General features: G+C 35.6%; 1 protein-coding gene across 1 annotated transcript in view; it reads left to right on the forward strand.

The window, feature by feature from the left end:
• The window catches only part of SGO2 (shugoshin 2), a 15,117-nt gene extending 3,236 nt beyond the window's left edge, over positions 1–11,881 (forward strand). Inside the window, exons 5-11 of the mRNA XM_042822373.1 lie at positions 1,564–1,739; positions 2,115–2,192; positions 2,484–2,566; positions 3,072–3,130; positions 3,874–5,853; positions 7,867–8,014; positions 9,497–11,881. Coding sequence (XP_042678307.1) covers positions 1,564–1,739; positions 2,115–2,192; positions 2,484–2,566; positions 3,072–3,130; positions 3,874–5,853; positions 7,867–8,014; positions 9,497–9,602 — 2,630 coding nt within the window. The 3' untranslated portion in view covers positions 9,603–11,881. The remainder of the gene's footprint in view (positions 1–1,563; positions 1,740–2,114; positions 2,193–2,483; positions 2,567–3,071; positions 3,131–3,873; positions 5,854–7,866; positions 8,015–9,496) is intronic.
• The last annotated feature ends 978 nt before the right edge of the window (positions 11,882–12,859 follow it).

Below are 12,859 nucleotides of genomic sequence, written 5' to 3' on the forward strand. Positions count from 1 at the left end.
TGCTTAGAACTTAGAATGTTGCTTAGAACTTAGAATGTTGCTTAGAATGTATGACTTCAAAGTGAAGAACAGTTGTATCTAGTGTGATTTGCTGAATGGTTGCTGTTAAAAAATGTGGTGTATTCAGTACATTCGGAGAGACTGAAAGTTAAAACACGTGGTTCTAATTTGATTATTAATCTAATTGTCTACGTAGTTCCAGTGCTTTCTCTTTGGTGTGCTAGTGTTTTTGAAAAACATGCTCAAATACATCTCTAACATCCATGCTTTATCTTGAGCATCTAAAACCTGAGGTACCAAAATGAGTTAAATCAGTAGCAGTTTATGATATAGTTGTTATAGCATTACACATTCAATTCCCAGTTGCAAAGTGGCATTCATAACAAATTCTTCATTGAGACACTTAGAGAATCAAGGAATCCTGCAGATGTTAACAGGCTGATTTAAGCATTTGTCAGAACATACTTTGCTTTCCCAGTCAGCCAGGGTTATGTTAAAACACTTTTATTTATTTATTTATTTTTTTAAATGCTAGTTGTTTAAGTCCACAGCAATTTCAAATCTTCTTCTGCAGAAGATAGGGAAAGTGCAAATATAGCAAAACACTATTTCAGAGATCTCTGGTTCAAGCAGCACAGCTAACTAAATCTTGATTTCTGCTTCTCTTTCTGTGAATGATGCAGCAAGGCTTTTAATGTGATTTATGCCAAGAATATTAATTTCAGTGAAAAATAAATCAGTAGTATTGATGAGTAATATCCATGTCCCTTAGGGATCCCCATGTTCCAAAATAATGCAAATAATTCACAAAGCCAAATAGTAATTTAAAAGCATAATGTTTGGATTCATAAGGTGCCGCTGTTGTTGCATGTTTCCCTAAGCAAAGAAATGAAGCCCTCCTGATTTCTGGATGACAGGTCACAGAAGTAATAGCTTAGGACAATGAATAAATACAGCAATAGCACTTCATGCTGATCTTGCTCCTTCTGGTTTTGCAAAAGAGCATGGCCAGGCTCATCTGAGTCTGGTTAGCTCTGTGTGCACTATGAATATGAGGCAAAATGTTTATCTCAGTAATACTCCATCACTGAGGAAAAAGGGGAGTAGTAGTTAAAAGGTTTGGTAGCAGATGTGAGTAGGCAAGTTTTCATTACAGCAGTTGACGATATATTTCTAAACTTCTTTCATTTGCTGAAATGTACGTTCTTGCACAAAATGTTTAAACTTTCTATTTGTGAAACGTATTTTATTTTTTCTTTGTTAAAAGGCAGGAACCATTGTTATGCCTACAAAACCATACACTTTAAAATGATATCTTTAAAATTCTTAAAATATCTTTGTTTTAAAAAAATAATAAAATCCAGACGAGCAGAATCCTTGCATGAGACTCAAAGCTAATAGAAGACTTCAGAACGGCAGCCAACAAGGAACAGTTTTATGTCAGGCTACTGTTCTGCCAAAAAAATATAGATAAAAAGTATTATTATGTAGTGAGACTACATATAGAGAGGGCCTGGAATTGGAGCTATTGAAAATAAAACGCTATGATTTTGTCTCCTATAGATAATTCATCAATGTTGAAAGTATCTTTAAAACAAAATAATAAAGCATTAGCTCTGGCTTTGAGCGTGGAGAAAGAAAGTTCTCGGAAGCTGAAGAATGAGAGGATTTTTCTTCAGAAAGAAGTCGAAAAGCTGCAGCTTCATAATATCCTGCTTCGTCAAAAACTAAGCTGTTTGGTATATTGCCAATAATGTTTAAGCCTAGATCAGCTAAACCAAGCTTTTGTCTTTAATTGAAACATAATATTGCCTTTCAAAATGGTGATTTCAAACACTCGCATCTCAGATTTTTGGAGCTGTCATCTCACAGCAAATCATTGTTTTTTAATTTTCCTTTCTTAGGAATTTTTACACTAACCAGTTTATTCAAGACTGTGTCTGTATAACCATGGTTATTTCAGTGTCAGCTTCATTTCTGTGTTAAAAGGTATTGAAAATTTAGTTTGTCCTCAGCTGGGTGAAAAATTACAACAAATACCTTTATATCTTGTCTTCCTTAGAAAAAAATAAATTTAAAAGATACTTTTATATTTTTTCTTCCTTTGTATGCAGAATAAAACTCTTAGAGAAATAGGAGCGTTTTTGAGTGATAACCTGTTAAATGCAATAGAAATAAGCAGTCTTTCTGAGGTAAGACTTTTTCTAACTATTGCCGTATCAAAATCTATGTAATAGCTTCAGGATAATATTTTCAAAATATAAAATGTTGAAATCATATGTGCATTTAAAAACATCTACCCCTATTGTTTAATGTAGGGGTGAATCCCTAGTCCAGTGAAGTCAGTGGCATTTCACTGCTACAGGCAGTAAAAATAGAGGATTTAATCTTGTTTACAAAAAGTCTGAAAGTTTTGTATCAGATGAAATGCAGTTACATGACTTTAACAAAATACTTCTTCCCCACTGTTCTTCTTTTGAAAGAATCTTCAGAGTTCTTTTCATCTGTCAGACAGTCCACATAGCTGTACTGATGACCAGGTGAAGAGTATGTGTCAGTCAGCAAGGTAAGTTGTATTAAATCTGGAAGCTGGTAAGTATGTGTAGATTTTTTTTTTCTTACAATTAATAGAATCATAGAATCATAGAATCACCAAGGTTGGAAAAGACCTAAAAGATCACCCAGTCCAACCGTTCACCTATTCCCAATAGCTCCTACTAAACCATGTCCCTCAACACAACATCCTGTCTTTTTTTTTGAAGTTGAATATTTTTGAAGTAACTAGAAACAATTTCCTACCTAATTCAGAAGCTATCTGCAACTTTTAATGATCAGGATGATAGTGAGAGTAAACATGTGTTTGAATAACTTGCTTCTTTCTACATGAGATCTCACCAGCACAAAGCAGATGTAGTGTCATAAATACCATTGCCCCTAAGGCATAATCCGAAGTAAAGTGCATTTCATACCAGAAATTTTCTCTTCTTATATACTGCTAAAGAAATGTTTTAAACAGTTGAATATTATGGTATAAAACATAAAATCTTCACAGTAAACTTTTCTCTTTTCAGATCTGTAGAATTGCCGGTGAAACTTCCTTTACTTGCAACATCTGCTGGAAAACAGCAAGGTAGCCCTTCTGTGTGTGACATAGCAAATTATTTTAGAAGTACCGCTATTTTGTCAAAGGAAACATGTTCAGATCAAGTCCAGTTTGCATCATCGTTGCTTTCTGGTAAAAGTAATCAAAAGTTAAATGAAATAGATCTGATGGAAGCAACCATTGACAAAATTTTATTTTTTAGGATGCAAGATGTATTTTCTGTACAGAAAATACCTGTTTTTCAGAGCTAGATGAGGGTTGGTATGAAATAGTTCATTATTTGATGTGTAATAAAGAAGATACGGTGAGATTACTAAACTGTAATACGCTTCTCAGAAGCGGCGACCACCCATAAGCACACGTGTCTCAACGATAACGTGTAGACTGTTGTTCATTCAAATAACACCTAAAAGTGTAAGAAAATTAATGTGAACAGAATGGCATTGTGGTAGTTAAATAGCTGCAGAGGTTGTAGAAAACAAATAGATTTTTATTTCACAGAATCATAGAATTCTTAGAGTTGGAAGGCACTGAAGGCCATCTAGTCCAATTCCTCTGCAGTGAACAGGGACATGCCCAGGGCCTGATCCAGACTCACCTTGAAAGTCTCCAAGATGAAGCATGAACCACATCACTAGGCAACCTGTTCCAGTGCCTCACCACCCTCACAGTAAAAGAATGTTGTTTTCCAAGCTTCCCATCCAACTTTCAGTAAGGTGTCTTATTCTGACAAGCTGCTAAAATTTCTTTTTTTTTTCTTTTCCTTCCAGAAAATCAGTCTCGCACAGAACTAAGCAGTAATAGCGCGTTCCTAGCTCACGTCAATAATGTACAACCTCTAAGACAGTCTGAGGAGTTCACAAGACAAGATGATAGTTCATTGCCATTCTGTGGGAATGTGACTGAAAGAAAGAAATGTGCAACACATTATGGGTCAAAAATACAACTTACTGTAAAGGATTCTGGTAGAAAATGTAGCTCAAATCTTCCTCCTCATGGTAGCAGCAGCAATGAGGTGAATGTGAAGGAAAGTCCAAGTGATTTGCTTCGCATTATTCCTTCACAACTTGATTTTAGCAGTGAATGTAAGGAGATGCTTCCTATTGATGGGATAAAATCTGAAGAAACTGTTTATGATGCTGATATGGAGTTGACGGCCAGCGATGAAGGTGAACTGCTCACAGTTGCATCAAAAGACAAATTACATAAAAATAATAATGCCAATTCTGGTAAAGTACTGGCAAATTTCAGAAAAGTAAAATATTCTAAAAGTGAGAAAGAGAAAATTAAAAACAAGACTGAAGTCAATTCAAATTTTTATGCAGAAGAAAACCATGTTAGGGCTGACAGTAACATTTCAAATATGACTGACCCACAAACTCAGCTATTCCAAAGTCAGACAGAACAGCTACCTACACAGAATTCTACAGTGAAACAGAATTTACTGAATACCAATAGCTGTAATCAAAACCAAAATTGTCTAAGTAAGGATAAAGATACTAGAAGAACATACCTAGTTAGCTTAGTGCATCAAAAACAAGAATCAAATAAAGAAAATTCCTCAGAAACATTGGAAGATGTGGAAAACAAAATAATAAAAGCATCATCAAGCTTATCTAGTAGTGAGATTCCACCTCAAGTTTGCTGTGCTGAAAGCTTGGCGTTCCAGGATAACAGCTCTACTGTACCACCTTTACAGCAGGACTTTCCGCATGAAAACAAGAACAGTGTCAGACTGCTAAGAAATGGGAAGACCTTTCAAAACCCTTCAAAAATGGATACAGCTGAACACTGTAAAGTTGATAATGGGAAGTATGAAGAATATGGTTCAAAAAAGTCTCAAACAGACAGGTGCAAATGTGACAGCAAGAGAAAACAATACCAGAAGAATATTATAAAGAGCAAATGCAACAAAGAAGGTGGTTACAGACAAAGAGAAACTGAAAATGACAGTGTTAATAATATTATTCTAAAAGTAGATCAGAAGAGTGGTAATTTTTCACCAAGCAGATTAAAACACACGTTGGCAAAGGCTGCACATAAAGCATATGTAGTACCAACTAAAGATCTTACTACGTTCTCGCTTTGCAGAAGGAAAGAATTAGAAAATAAGAATGCATTGTGCACACAGGCTGTTCATGGAAATAAAATACCTGAAACCCAGCAATCTCAAGGAGCTTTAGTTGCTCAGAATGGCATGGCAATGAATATACCACAAGCTAAAGCCTCCACGGGAAATGTTGACAGCAATGCTGATAAGTTAAAGAGAGCAGGTTCCTCATCAGCAGCATGTGAAGAATCTAACATTAGTAATTCTTGTGACAATCAAGTGAAAGAAAAAGGGAGCCTTAGTTCTGGTATCATGGAGAGCAGACAAAAAAAGAATTATTTCAGGCATATTGATCAGGGACAGCTGACTTTTTTGGATAACCAGGAAGTCTCTCATGAGATGGATTCCTTTATGAACAAGTTAAAACCCACAGTGCAAAAATTAGAAATTTTAGAATCCTTACCTGTTGATTGTTCTGAGAATATAACAGTCAGTACAGGTAGCTTTTTCCATAAAGATTTTTCTGAAATGAAGCCCACAGCTCTTGATAATCTTAATGCTTCCACAAACTCTATACTGAAAAATTCAGAAATTTCAGGAAAAACCGGTCAAGATAAAGCACTGGTTTCTGGAAAAGCAAAGCAAAAATCAGATCGTATTTCTAAAGAGATTTCTGAAAAAACTTTGACACACTGTAATGGTAAGTGTACGAGAATGGGGGGAAAAAAGCATTTTTAATTAGTTTTTGTATGGAGTAATGATAAAAATATGTTCTCTCAAAAGTATTCCACTGGTTCCTTGCTTACAGTGAATGAAATAGAAGTGGAAAGGTAAGGCTCAAAATCACTACAACGATTCATGTATCAGTCTCGCAATTGTGATAACTAATATACCTGCTACTGTGTAATGTGCTCCAAAAAGACATTTTGTCACACAGGTTAAGCAGTCCCTGTTCTTGAGGAGCAGCTATAATTGGAACCTGTGTTCATTTTGCACAAGAATGTTGTACGATTCAGAAAAGTGGGGTTAAAAAGATAAAGTAATTTTAAGTTTTATACAAGAGAAATGTCAGTGTACACTGTTCCCTCTATAGACGGGGAACAGAAACAAGAGTGGTTCTCATACAGTAGGCTTACAAATTCCATATTCAGTGTCACAACGTAATAGTATCAAAATAAGTGCAAAGGCAAGCCATCATTCATCTGGCAAATATGAGTTTCCTCTGTGTGATCAAAAGCAAGTATTTTCTGCCTCAGGCAAGTTAAGGTGGGTAAAGACTTCATTCTCCAAATGTGAAAATATGAGGGTTTCTGTTTTGTTGAAAAACTGCTTCCCATATGTTCTCATCTGGATGCAGTAAATCCAAGACTTGACCTATATCAGCAGGGAATGTATGCTCCTGGAAGACACTGACAAGAATACAGATTAAGGCTGTGTTTATTTTATCTTGGATTGGTACCTCTATTAAATCTCTGTGCTTTCCGGAGAGCCTGTGATCCACCTTAGATTTTTTTTTTTTTGAAATTTGGGGTAACGTAATAATTTCACTATTTCTCCCAACTTACCAAAATCTTTCTCTCCAAACTAAGTATTGAGGTTTAGTCTGGCATTCTGCATTTGATCTTAAAAAATTTTGCAATATTGATAGTGCTGCTTCTGAGGCTGGTTGCATCTTAGTAGGGTATTGAACTTTCACATTTGCAGTGACTGAAAATACAAGACATCTCAAATAGCCCTGTAGTATAAGTTTTGAAGATAAGGAGGTTCACTTAATCACCTTGCTGTGCTTTGTGCGTGCATGCTCATAGAGCAGGTGCAAAGTTGAAAGATGTTATTAGTTGTAGACAACTCTTGTACAGTTTGATCCCTCCACATTATGCACGTGTGCCCTCCCTCCTGCATCTAAGGCCATGATCTGCCCTCAGTTTTGGGTTTTTTTTACTGTAACATTATACCTGCTAGCTGCAGGTTAGGGTACCTTTGGGATTTGATTGTGTCTCAAGAGCATGGTAGACCTCAAACAGCTCCAAACTAGGTTAGGTTGAAAGCTGTTGTAATATCCTTCCCTTTGATCACATTCCATTATTTGTAGAGCACCTTAAGCACAGGAATAGCATCCAAAGTGCCTGAATTATAAGAAATACAAGGGCTGCTCTGAAAGTAGTATTTTATTATTTCATCACACGACATCAGAGGCAGATGCTGGCTGTATGTTCTGACAGAATGCCATCTGCCAAAGCCATGCATATAAAGCGAAGGTACGTCACTGAATTCCTCCATGGGAAAAAATGGCACCCGCTGATGTTCACTGACACTTGCTGAATGTTTATAGAGACCAAACAGTGGACGTGAGCACAGTGAGGGGATAGGTGGTGCGTTTCAGAAGTGGTGACGGTGAACGTGAAGACAAGCCACATTCCAAATGGCCATGCACAGCGGTCACACCATAAAATGAAGGCTGTCTCAATCAACTCATCTGTGCAAATCATCTGATAGTGATGACTATGATGAAAAATAGGGTTTTGTCACTGAGAATTTGCTCTGTCAAATACTGTTATCGTGCTCTTTGTATCTGTTGTAGTTTCCATGGAAATAAATAGGAAGCATTACTTTTGGAGTGACATATATACTAATGACGGATAATTATGAATTGAAATTTTACTTAACAGTTCAGAAAATATTTAAAATGAATCATAAAATATTTTTTTCGCAGGGAAAACAGCTTTGCAAGATGTGACAAATACTACTGAGTTTTCTCACACTTCCTTACCCAAATCCTCCCAGATTTTAGAAGAAGACTCAGCAGAACCAGTGAGACGAGGAAGAGCTGCTATTTGCTACAAAGAACCCCCACTAAACCGGTAGGTATCAGATGGAGAGGGCTGGTTTTGCTTATAGTACACAATTTAATAAAGATTTGCTATTAAAACCCCCAAATTCCTAAGAAATTAACTATTTATTTTGCAAACTGGAGTGGAATGATACCTCAGTGTTCATGTTTCCTGTTAGTGTGGCAGGATTTCCAGGTGCCAGAGTCAGACATATGTAGCCTACAGTTAAACTTTTTATGCCAGTATAATAATGATGAGTTCTTAATATTTGTCATGACATAAACCCCTTTGGAGGTGTATAACTGTAAACATTATACTTAAATGTTATACTTTTGCCATAAAAATGCCCTTGTAATATTGCCAAGTGACAAGATAATTTCTGTAATGATATTACAGAATTCTATAATCTTCCTTTAGCTAGATATATCTAACATAATAAATCATTTGAGTTTAAGATATTTTAATTTAATAATTAGTTATCTAGCTCAGTGTTCTTGCTCAATTCACTAGCACAAGATTTCCAAGATTTTTTAAAGATATGGCAGAGATTGCCATAGCTATTAAAAATTAAAAGAGGGTTTCAAACATCCATTAATAAAATCAGCATATTTGTACAAATGGTGTACCTGTAGACCTAAATCTCAATGGACCATTAAGTTGCAAATAACTCCTGAACATATTCAGACAGCTTTAGCCACCACTTTTTGGTTGTTGTTGTTTTTTTCAATCCTAATCTAAGGAGACAATATCTTCTATTATATGTGTATTGATAGACTGCATTTCAGGAGCTAAAGACTATTGAGATTTTCCCATTATGGTCTGGAGAATTAAAGGGTTATAGGTACTTATTTTACAAGTCAGGTGCAGAAGGGAATATGTTGATGAAAATGAGGGGAGAAGAAAATAAAACCACAAACTGAACATTTCACACAGTATTTCCATACACCCTCAAAATATTTTTGTTTCCCTTGGTAAACAAGCAAATGATTAACCGAGGCACTGAGGTTGAAGACAGATAGAAGCTAAAAGCAAAGTAAGAACTGTCTATAATTTTATCAACATTTGCTTGTTTGTTTTTCAGAAGTATTTATGAAATTGTGTTTGTAAAATTACAAAAAAAAAAAAAAAAAAGAAAAAAGGGGGGGACTATAGTTGCATTTTTGCTTTACTGATTTTAATTGGATGCTAAATTGATGCTGTGATAATATGGCCACTGACATCATCCTTTGGATGATTAGGCTTTGTATCTCTGGAGAGAGACAATAAAGCAAAAATAGGAAAAAAAAAATTGGAATTCACTTGAGAATTTCAATTACTTGACTATGATTTGTAGCATTATTTTCAAAAAGAATGTTATCTATGCTTTGCTAATTCAATCATATTTGCTTTCCATAAAATTAAGTTCTTTAATGTATCTAACTTTCAGCGGGATTATTTAGCACTTGCAATTATTATAATTATATAGACATATGGTGACATTCACATGATATTTTCTATTTCTTTTGTTCACAGAAAATTAAGACGTGGGGATCAGTTTACAGATACACAGTTCCTGCATTCCCCAGTCTATAAAGTAAAAAAGAAAAGAAGCTTTAAAAGTAAATCAAAATTTATTTGAAGAAGACAAGAGAATTGCCTTTATGAACAGCACTTCTGAAATGGTACTTTTTTTTTTTTTCCAAAAAACTATAGTTTAGTAGTATAGGATGCTTACTGTTCTTCAATAGATAAACAGAAAACAAAGGCTGCAAAACGGAATTTCTCGGAAAAGACCCACAGCACAAAGGACGTAGAACTCTTCACCAAAGAAAGCAAATTCAGGTTAGAATCCAGTCTCATGTTCTGAATTTTTGCTCAGTAATTTATAATCTTTTCAAAGTATTTGCGGCACTTATTAATTTGTAAGAAAAGTGTAAGTTTTAATGAGAATTAAAAACAATCACGTTTGGGAATTACTGTGATTTCTTTGTATATACTGTGAGCAGAGTAATTTATCAGTGCTAGCTGGAGCAGATATAAGCATCCTAAATACAGGTGCAGAGAGCCTTGGGTGTGGTTGTTTTTTCTTTGGTTTGTTTTGGTTGTTTTTTTGTTTGTTTGCTGTTGCTATTTGTTGAAACAAATAGCAACAAATATTGCTATTGTTGCTATAGCAATATTATAGCAATATATGAGGAGATCTCATTTTTAGGAATTGTTGAAAGAAACCCAGTATCATGCATATGGCTCATAGGCAATGCTCGTAGCAATGCTTTGAGTTTCCAGTTGAGACTGTGCTACTGTGACAAATACTACAACCATGCCATAGCACTCAGCTATCAGTTTTTAGACCATTTCCCCTCTGTACCCTCATCAGTCACTTCTGCATTCTGTTGTGCCTTGTCATGAGACAAACAACTTTTGGGTGATATCTAAGTTCTAAATGCTGCCAGCTGCAAACTGTAGCTCACAACCCCCATAACCTCTATGGATTATTTTGGATAGGGTTCAGATTTGTTTTGGAACCAAGATCATTTTATCTCATTTTTAATGAGACACAAATAAAGTGATTCTTAACACAGTATTAATCAGACAAATTAATGGAAAAAAAAATCCATGAGGAATTACTGGAAATGCTGTTTTTAAGGTTATTCACTCTTGAAAGCCTTCACAGACTGAGCAGTTTTACAGTAAGCTAGACCTTTGATCTCATCTGGTAACTCTTGTATTTATAAAGTTTAAAAAACAAAGAAAAATCAGTACTCTTTGTACTTCATTGTAGCTTTTCTAGCATTGTAACCTGGGTAAGTGAGAAAATCCTGGTTTCTGTATATTTGAAAGACAAAGTGTTTGAGAATAGTCAGCATGGATTTATGAAGGGAAGATCATACCTGATTGAGCTGATAACCTTCTGCAATGTGACCATTAGCGTAGTGAGTGAGGGGACAGCAGTGAATGTTTTTTTACCTCTACTTCAGTAAGGTTCTTGGCAGGATTCTCAGCAGTCTTTTTCTTTCTGGAGTGCACTTTGCATGTCGCTACACTGGTAAAATCATTATGAAGAGGTGAGGTAATGGATGGAAACATCAATTCTATCTTGATCCAATACTATTAAAAAAAAAAAACTACATACACTGCTATACGCTTCTTCACGTATCAACATCGCTAGCTGCATCATTAGAAATCCAAAAGCAGCATCTGTTACAACTTGTATTCCCCATACTGGCACTGCAGCAGTGAAACACAGTAATTTCATTTGTTTGTCCTAAATGGCTATTTCTCTCTATTGCCTATGGTTTGAAAACTAAAAACAGAAGTCGAGGTTTCTTTTCTTGGGGGGGAAAAAAAAGGATCTTTTGGAGATAGTCTTAGTTATTTTTTCAGTGATGTTCCTGCTGTTCAACACTGCCTCTGTTACTACCAGTTAGGCTGCTGTTGTGTTTCAGGCAGTTTTAAATCAAGCTGTAAAACCTGGGCTTTATGCCTTACCTTCTTCAATTTGCATTAAGTATAGATATCTTTCAGAGTATGAAAGGATAAAGAATGTGACCTGAGAGAGGGGAGAAGTTACTTTATGTACCTCTGAAATCACATCACTGTTATTACAGCACATGTTCCATTGTTATCCATCCTTACTTTTGTTGCTCAAGCTGCTCAAGTTGATGCTACACACAGAGATAACATTTACTTTTAATATCTAAGGTCTACTTATTTTGTTTATTGTATAAAATGGCCACTTGAAGCACTGCATAAGAAATGCTGGAACACTTGCTTAGTGCTGAATCTTCACTAAGTGTGGTTTGTTCACCAGATCCACTAGTACACTGGAAGCTCTCGCAAGGAAAAACTGATGTAAAAACAGCTCAGAATGTTCCAGATAAAATTGCATCTGCGGCCGTCACAGGGATTAAGATTTATTTATTTATTTATTTATTTATTTATTTATTTATTTTAGGATAAGGTACTTTGGACTTCTTTTTGTGGCATCAAAGTTGTTTTTTTTTTTTTTCCCTCATATTTATGCAATTACTTTTAAATACATATTTAATATTTTCATTTATCACTGAAAGATTTAGTTTGTGTTAAAGTTTTAAAGAAAATTACTTCAATATACTTGCACAGCTCTGGGTTATAGAATCACTGTTTAAGTAGTCCTTATAAATGCTTAGAATTTGTCTTGAAGCTCATGAAGAATATTTTGTGAGCAGAAATTTATGCAAAATTTCCACAGGGCCTACGATCATTAATTTGCTGAGTTTAACCACAATTCAGAATTACTTTGGAGACTAAACTGTTACATAGGTGGCTCCAAAATTAATGCTTCCAGTTTAATTCTTTCAGAACTCTAACAAAAAGCACAACAATACTATTTAATAGAGGAAATTCTCAGCTACAAAACATTATTTTCCAGCAAGAGGCTGCATGCTGTGCTTGTGAAAGTTTGCAACAGCAGAGGTGACCCACTGTTGCCACCACTGAAATGCATCACCCTTGCCTTGCTGTGCTCAGTTCCTCTGTTTGGTCTCTCTAAACTTTCAGCAAGTATCGATGAATGTCAGTGGGTGCCATTTTCTCCACATAAAGGAATCCAGTGACACACCTTTGCTTCATCCACACTTCCACATGAGACACCATTTTGTCAGACTGCCCCTCTGCTGCCTCTGTCACACACAACAATGTGAGATGGGATACTGGTGGGGAGGTTCAACCTCTACTGCCATACCGCTAACATCCACCTCTGACACTGTGAGCCATCATAAAAAGATAGGAGGCATTATTTTTCAGAGCAGGCCTCACAGAAAGTGCTAGCAGTTCACTCAGTTCATTTTGCTCTATGGGAACACATGCTCTTTGTGAAAGTGGGAGGTTTGTCTTAATATTTTAAGCTACCTTAAC

Source organism: Centrocercus urophasianus, unplaced genomic scaffold (genome assembly GCF_019232065.1).
Source record: "Centrocercus urophasianus isolate 14NV4802_14NV808 unplaced genomic scaffold, USGS_Curo_1.0 seq_20, whole genome shotgun sequence".
NCBI classification, from domain to species: domain Eukaryota; kingdom Metazoa; phylum Chordata; class Aves; order Galliformes; family Phasianidae; genus Centrocercus; species Centrocercus urophasianus.